The sequence below is a fragment of the Festucalex cinctus genome, chromosome 5 (assembly GCF_051991245.1).
Source record: "Festucalex cinctus isolate MCC-2025b chromosome 5, RoL_Fcin_1.0, whole genome shotgun sequence".
NCBI classification, from domain to species: Eukaryota; Metazoa; Chordata; class Actinopteri; order Syngnathiformes; family Syngnathidae; genus Festucalex; species Festucalex cinctus.
This window is the reverse complement of record NC_135415.1, coordinates 10,442,501-10,450,000: the sequence shown is the minus strand read 5'-3', so window position 1 is coordinate 10,450,000 and position 7,500 is coordinate 10,442,501. Positions and strand designations below refer to the sequence as shown.

The window sequence follows — 7,500 nt, the reverse complement described above, 5'->3', positions numbered from 1 at the left end:
GGTAACAAAAACACTCACCTTATGGAGCTTCACCGTTTCCTGGACAACGCCTTCGGTCTGGACGCCTTCCAGGACCAGCAGTAGGAAGAACTCCTCGTCACCTTTTGACCCTGCAGCAGATGGAATGGACTTACCTGACCTTTGACCTCCCCCACACACATCTACATACATACACGCACACCAAGAGAGCAAAACTCCCAAAAAGTTGATTTTCTTTTTCTTATCTTTTCGTTTGTCACTTTCACTGTATGACAGGATTTTTCCCAGCAGTGCCTCCTACAGGCAGCCGGTGAAAACACTGATTTCTGTGCAGTTTTTACTGATTTCATTTTCAAACTTGACCCTCCCCCACCCCATTTTCTTGGTAGACGTGTGGGAAGCGTCGTCTGCATCGCACTTTTTTGTTTTTTTTTTGTTTTGTTTTTTTCCCCCCTTTTCATGCTTTTATGAACGAGTGTCAGGCTTTTTTGTGGTCGCCCAAAAAACAACAATCAAATCCGTTTGGTTCCATCAAAGATGGCGAAAGGTCGCCATGGCAACGCTGGAGATTGTTCTTGTGGCGAGCGTCGGTGCCAAAGGAGAAAGTTGAGCTTTGACGTGAATGCCAAGAATAGATGGTCATGTATTTATTATATTTTGCGGAAGGGGGGCCGCCAAGTTCTCTTCATTGTTTTTTTTTGCTTCATTCAATAAAGATTACTTTATGTACTCCACACGTCTTCACACGTTCTGTCAAGAAGATGATATCTGAGCTGGGCACTCGTAACAACGGACTGGTCGTGTGAAAATGCCGGCACAAATAAAGCAAATATTGTACTGGGACCAGAGTTCTTACTATAGTTTTGGAATTTGTCATTTTAGTTAGTTTTTATTTCGTTAGTTTTAATTAGTTATCAGTGTGGTTCTGTTTTTATTAGATTTAGTTATTTAAAGGGATATTTAGGCTTTTTTGACATGAATCTCTATTTCATCCTCACCGCCAGTGTGTGCGATCAGCACTGACTTACCGCTGACAGCGTTCTGTGACACGAGTTCTGGTCCGGTGTTGGACGAGAGGAAAATAGTTCAGCAAGCTGGCTGGGGTCTCGGAAATAAAGCGTTTTTCTTCTAAAAACAATTTGTGTTCAAAAGAGTGACACATTTGCATCACAATACTTTTCTGAGAAAAGTCAGACGCCATTACCGCTAGCCACTACTTTTCTGTTCGTTCGTATCACTGCGCGTCGCCCTGTAGAATATAGACGGCGAATTGACGCACTGCAGCCAGCTAGCTGATCCTTCCGCCTTTGAAAAGACAAATAACTTCTCGTGGAAGGATCAGCTGGCAGCAGTGCGTCAATTCGCCGTCTACAGGGCGACGCGCAGTGATACGAACGAACAAAAGTAGTGCCTGGCGGTACTGGCATCTGACTTTTTTCAGAAAAGGAGTATTGTGATGCAAATGTATCACGCTTTTGAACACAAATTGTTTTTAGAAGAAAAACGCTTTATTTCCGAGACCCCAGCCAGCTTGCTGGACTATTTTCCTCTCGTCCAACACCGGACCAGAACTCGTGTCACAGAACGCTGTCAGGGGTAAGTCAGTGCTGATCGCACACACTGGAGGTGAGGAGGAAATTGAGATTCACGTCAAAAAATCCGAACGATCCCTATAATAATGCTTAGTTTTAGTTTGTAGTTTTGTGTAGTACTGGTGCACAATTTCAAAAACAGCATGGGAGCGAAGTTCATCCATCCACCCATTTTCTTGACCGCTTATTCCTCACAAGGGTCACAGGGGGTGCTGGCGCCTATCTCAGCTGGCTCTGTGCAGTAGGCGGGGTACACCCTGGACTGGTTGCGAGCCAATCGCAGGGCACACAGAGACGAACAACCATCCACACTCACAAGCACACCTAGGGACAATTCAGAGCGCCCAATTAACTTGCCATGCATGTCTTTGGAATGTGGGAGGAGACCCACGCGGGCACGGGGAGAACATGCAAACTTCACCCAGGAAGGCTGGAGCCTGGACCCGAACCGGAGTCCTCAGAACTGGGAGGCGGACGTGCTAACCACTCGATCACCGTGCCGCCCTGGGAGCGAAGTCATCAGGAGCTTTTCTATTGGCTTCTGCTAAGTGATGTCACTTCTGTGTGCCGCACTTTTAAACATCCTTATTCCACTTAATATCAATATAAATCTACTTAAAATCATATTTAAAATTATCCACAAAGGCTCATGAATTAAATTAATTACCAAAGATTAAAACGAAGGACGTTTTTCCTATACATTATCATTTTTATTTTATTTATTTTTTTACACAAAAAAATGTAGTTTCAGTTAGCTTTCGCTTTTATTTTATGTAGTCAACGAATTTTATTTTATTTTTTTTTTATTTTAATTTCTGTTTTTTTCCTTAGTTTTAATTTACTAAAATAACCTTGACTGGGTGGCACGGACATCGATCACATTATTATTATTATTATTTTTATCAAGATGGAGTTCATTCGTCATTCAGCACAGTAGTTGTGATCGTGTTAACACTTTTATTGAAACATCTTCATTAAAAAAAAAAAAAAAAAAGTTTCATGTACTTAAAAACTATGGAGGACCATTTTAGCAGTTTCCAAAATTCAAAGTAAATAAATGACTAAAAGTGAAAATAAAAGTACATTTGTATTTAATTTTTGAATTATATATTTTTTATATCCGTTTTTATTTTTACTTTTAGTATTTATTTATTTCGGCATTTATTTATTTTGATTTTTGACAGTTTTGGTCCTCCATAAAAACCTTGTTCTCCACTCACAGACAAGCTCTGCGGAGAAACCGCCATTTTAGTGGGCGGAAACCATGACTTCATGACGCATGTACGTCGAGACAGCGCATGCGCAATCCGCACAGCAGCCTCGCCATTCCGAATGAAGTGTAGACATGACATGACGCTCGTTTGTACTACCCCTGTGATAGTCCGAATGAAATTCCATTCGGGTTCAGCCTTTTCATTCCGATTGAGGTGTTTATATGGCGCATTTTCATTCCGTTTGGCCGTTGATTCTAATTGGAATACAATGGCTCCATATAAACCAGGGTCGACAAGTATAGGACCTGAACAGAGGGGCGGGGTTAGACAAGTTCCGCCTTCTAAAAACAGGCTCATTTCAGAAACGTGAAAAGGGGATCGTTCAAGATCGTGCGTTCATGTCAAAAGTGCGCAAGAGATGGACAACATCTGTTGCCATTGCAGTACAAAATAGGGCGTCTCAGCTTCAGTGCGCGAAAGAATCTATTTCACATCAAACATTACAACACATAATTGTCTTTTAGTGATAATTAGGTGGTCGTGACTCGTGCTATGTTTAGTGCGACCTTCGAACTACACACAACCCCCACCCCCAAATCTCATATCATCCCATCCCACCCCACCCGTGTCTCCCTCGCCTCCGGTGTCAGTCGGACAGTTCTTGCCCCTTCAGTAGGCCGTCCGACCGTCGTCTTTTTCCTCTCTCCGGTGTGACGGCGGCGATGCGGAGGAGCAAGGCCTCGGACGAGCAGCCCTCAGTGCCCGGCCGTGCTGCGCGTTGTGGTTGCGGTGCTGCTGGTGGTCGCCGAGCCGCGGGGCAGCCGGGGGATGCTGGCGGCTGCTGAGGCCGGATAGTCGACGCGGAGGCCGGCTTCGCTGAACCCGGAGCTCCCCAGAGGGGCCTTTTTTGTGTGGAGGATATCGAGAGGGACGCGTTGAAACAGGTCGTCCCCGCCTCCAGTGGCTAATTACAGGGCTTGAGCTTCTTGATGCCCCGGAGGCCCGTAGGAGCACAGAGCGCGCAGCCCTGCCGCGGGGCTTGTTTGGCGGCCAGTTGGCGGAGGTAAGGCGGCCTCGCGGTCAACCTGTCGCCGTTTGCGGTCAACTACCCGGCCGGCAAAAAAAAAAAAACGTCTTTTAAGTAAATCGACAAATTTGCGTTACCAATCAGAGTATATTGGAGGAAGACGTTAGCTTGCGGCTAAGCGTTAGTATGCTAACATTCCATTGTCAACAGCCGGGCTTGAGCTAGCCCGGCTAGCCGAGCTAACAGCTCAACAGCTGGGAAAGGACAGACACTTCATGTTGGAATGTTTCTCGACACATTTCCGCGACGCTTCTTGAAACCTCGCCGACCGGGTGCGAATGAGGAGGTGAAGCGGCTTTTTGTTTTTGTTTTGTTTTGTTTTTTAGTCCTTGCCGGCTGCTCACGCTAATGCTAATGCTAACGCGAGCGGCGTAGGCAGCTGCTTGTTAGCTTAGCATTAGCATGAGCAAATTGAACATTATCCCTGCCAAAAATGTTTTCAACGCTCATTTTCAAACACCTCGTCGTCAAATTCACCGCAGTTTTAGTTTACTGATTAACGCTACTATTGTGTGCGCCTGTGTTGAAGTGAATTTTGTAATTATTGGTCTGTTTGGATCCCCATTAGGTCTTGCAAAATACAGAAGCTAATCTTCCTCGGGTCCATAAAGACACACATACAAAAAAAACCCGCAATATAACAAAAACTTAATAAAAAAAAAAAAAAAAAAAGTAAAAATAAAATAAGTAAAAAAGCAAAAATAGTGTCAAATGAGTGTAATCCACAAAAAAAATCAAGTATAAAAAGTAAAAAATAAAATAAATAAGTGCAAAATACAGTTTCAAATTAGTGTAGTAGACTTAAAAATAAATAAATAAAAATTAAATAAAATAACCAACAATTTTCCCAGCATTCATATGGGCCATGTTGGCATGCACCTTTCTGTTGGGTGGGATGGTGACTTTTACCTGGGGGAGGTCTGGGGCAATGTTGTCATCTGATTGTTTGCTGTTGACTTTTGCGCAGAGCCCCCCAATGAATCCGCTCAATCAGATGAAGGCTGGGCTGGCCGGCAATCCGCACAGGTACATCCTTTCCACAGGTACGCACTTTCTCAGTTGCTTTTGCCCCGCCCACTCACCCCTCCGTCTCCGTCCCCAGCGAGGGTTCGTACGGGTACGAGCCCTCCAGCTGGCAGCAGCCCGCCAACCAGCCGCCGGGGTCACTTTCGGTGGTCACCACCGTGTGGGGGGTCACCAACCCCTCGGCCAGCCAGGTAGGCACGCATGCACACACGCTCTCACGCACATCTCACATGTCTTCTTCGTGCCACAGTGTCCGGGAGGCGGCGCGATGGGCCCTGGGGCCAATCCAGCCGGGGCGCCCGTTATGCAGGTCCCCGGGGGGCCCCCGTCCATGGCGGGGGGCTATGTGGGCCAGCAGAGCTACGGCGAGCCCAACAAGGGTTACCTGAACCAGGGCACGTACGGCCGGCCCGGCGGGGGCTACGCAGGCGGGTACCCGGGAAGGTGGGTGTTGCGTGGACCTGGACGGGTGACCTGCCTGGCGCTATCGCATATTGTCACATCCGGTTGCTCTATCAATCATTTCATTGGTTAATTAAGAGAATACAGTTTTACTTGATATTAACGTGTCAGAGCTGTCAAAACTATTTTGATAATAGAGTAAATTTTAGGGGTATCGGGATTCATAGGTCAAGATTCAATTTGATTATACAGATTAATCCCGATACGAATCTGTAAATCGATTATTGCGATTTTTTGGGGGGGATTTTTTTTAACTCAAGTTTAGAAAATTCAAATTCAGTAAACTTATACATGTACACTGTAAGATTTGTGTGCTAATGTATTTATTTGAAGAGCATTAAAATAAAATATTAAGGCTTAATGTTCCATTAATATATTTTCCATGCTTAAAGTATGAACCCTAAACCCTAAGTAACGTTTTGTTGAATATTTCCATCAAAAATTGATGTTTAAAAATCGATTCGGCCGCATATTTAATCAATACAAGAATTGTGTGCAGTTATAAATAAAGATGACTTGACTTGACTTGATTTCTGTAGTCCTTGATGAAAAAAGACATTTGCAAACATTGGTTTTTACTTTGGAAAACAATGACCGAACCGCTCACATGGTACATCAATTCCCCTTTTTAATAAAAAAAAATAAAATAAAAAAATCACTGTACGAATACGTAGTACAAAATTACCACCTATCATTAATAAACAGTCATCAGGGGGGAAAATGCTTTTGTAATACATTTATAATAATGCAAAATTAAAATGAATCCGATTAGTTGATAATCGATTGAATAATCGATAAATTAATTGATTCTAAAATTATTCAATCGTGACAGCACTAAAGTGTATTACAAAACCATTTTCCCAATGACTGGTTCTTAAACCTGTTATGCTACGTTCTCACCAAATCTGAAAAGGCGAACTGGAACGCTTTATTCGCGAGCGTTTCACCGCGTAGTGTTTTTGGAACGGTTGCCGCTCATTCGCGCTTTCGTGCTCACCGGAGCGGAGGAGGCGTGTCCCTTGGTGAACAAGGAAGTGGAGAACTTTAGCGAGTCAACAAAAAGTGAGCACCGCTAACTACTTTCACTTCTTTCCTGGGACTAAACAGCCATGGCACTATTTTCTCCTTTTTTGAGGTACGTGATAGCACTTTCGCTTTTTTAGTGGCAATCGGGCGGCCGGCTTTTGAGCTAAAAATAGCTTTGGCGTTAATAATAAGCACTGCTGCTAACTCGGTACAGTTCAAAAGCAAGTAAACAGACTGACCAGCACTTTCTTGATCCTCATTCTGTCACGGCTGGCCGTGTTGTTGCGCTCGGGGTGACAATAGAAAGGACGCTGTGTGTGACGTGGCCCGTACTCGAAGCCGATTGACTACCGCGAGGCGAAACGCGAAAAAAGTTCAATTTTTTGAACTTCGACGAATATGCGAATGTGCGGATTTTCGTCGCGAATGTGCGGATTTTCGCTGCTGCGCACCGCGTCCCAACGCGCGAAACGCGTCCTCCGCGCCGCCCCACGCACTTTTGTTCCGTTGCGTGCGAACTCCATTGACTACAATGCAAACGCGCCGCCGAATCGCCGTCCCTCGCTTTTGGTGTGAACGCAGCATTAGGGTGTATTCAGACCAGAAAAGTCGTTTCGTACGCTTGTTTGGTCCGGACCAAAAGCGGACTTTATTTTTATTTTAGTTTGGTGCGGTTCATATTCATTCACACTGTGCTTTTTGCAAGTGGACTATATTGCGTAATCACGTCGACCCACGTCGACCCACGTGACGATCCGTGCTCCCATTGGACAAAAATGACAAGCGCTGTACGCGTTCGAAACCCGGAAATAGCGGAATAACGGGAAATTCCGACGTGCTGCATTACTACGCTGCATATTTGTTGCGTTATTAGATGCAAGATATATGCGAGCGTCAAGGGCAGCTCATTCAACGGAGGTTCCGCCACGCTGTTTTTAATTTTGGAACGCGTCGTCGATTGCGCGTAGTAAATGGAGGAGCAGTTGCGCTCTGCTTACCCTGCCCCACCACAACATGCTGACAGCAGCGTGGCTAAAGAGAATACGGAGGATTATGAATGAATTTAGCACAATATTCACTACCGGACAAAATTTACCACCCCCCCCGCGATACT

At 44.9% G+C, this 7,500-nt stretch overlaps 2 protein-coding genes across 6 annotated transcripts in view; both read left to right on the top strand.

Annotated features, from left to right (window-relative positions):
* The window catches only part of ogdha (oxoglutarate dehydrogenase a), a 48,860-nt gene extending 48,147 nt beyond the window's left edge, over positions 1 to 713 (top strand). For all 4 annotated transcript variants that reach the window (XM_077521125.1, XM_077521123.1, XM_077521126.1 and 1 more), the window contains one exon: positions 1 to 713. This exon is cut by the window's left edge and continues 37 nt beyond it. In XM_077521125.1, the coding sequence (XP_077377251.1) occupies positions 1 to 84 (84 nt within the window). In that variant the 3' untranslated portion in view covers positions 85 to 713.
* Positions 714 to 2,930: 2,217 nt separating this feature from the next.
* Positions 2,931 to 7,500, top strand: part of LOC144018869 (zinc finger MIZ domain-containing protein 2-like) — a 33,438-nt gene continuing 28,868 nt past the window's right edge. The window contains exons 1-4 of one of the 2 annotated variants that reach the window (XM_077521482.1): positions 2,931 to 3,848; positions 4,840 to 4,898; positions 4,975 to 5,089; positions 5,149 to 5,342. In XM_077521482.1, the coding sequence (XP_077377608.1) occupies positions 4,849 to 4,898; positions 4,975 to 5,089; positions 5,149 to 5,342 (359 nt within the window). In that variant the 5' untranslated portion in view covers positions 2,931 to 3,848; positions 4,840 to 4,848. The remainder of the gene's footprint in view (positions 3,849 to 4,839; positions 4,899 to 4,974; positions 5,090 to 5,148; positions 5,343 to 7,500) is intronic. The other variant, XM_077521481.1, reaches the window with a different exon arrangement.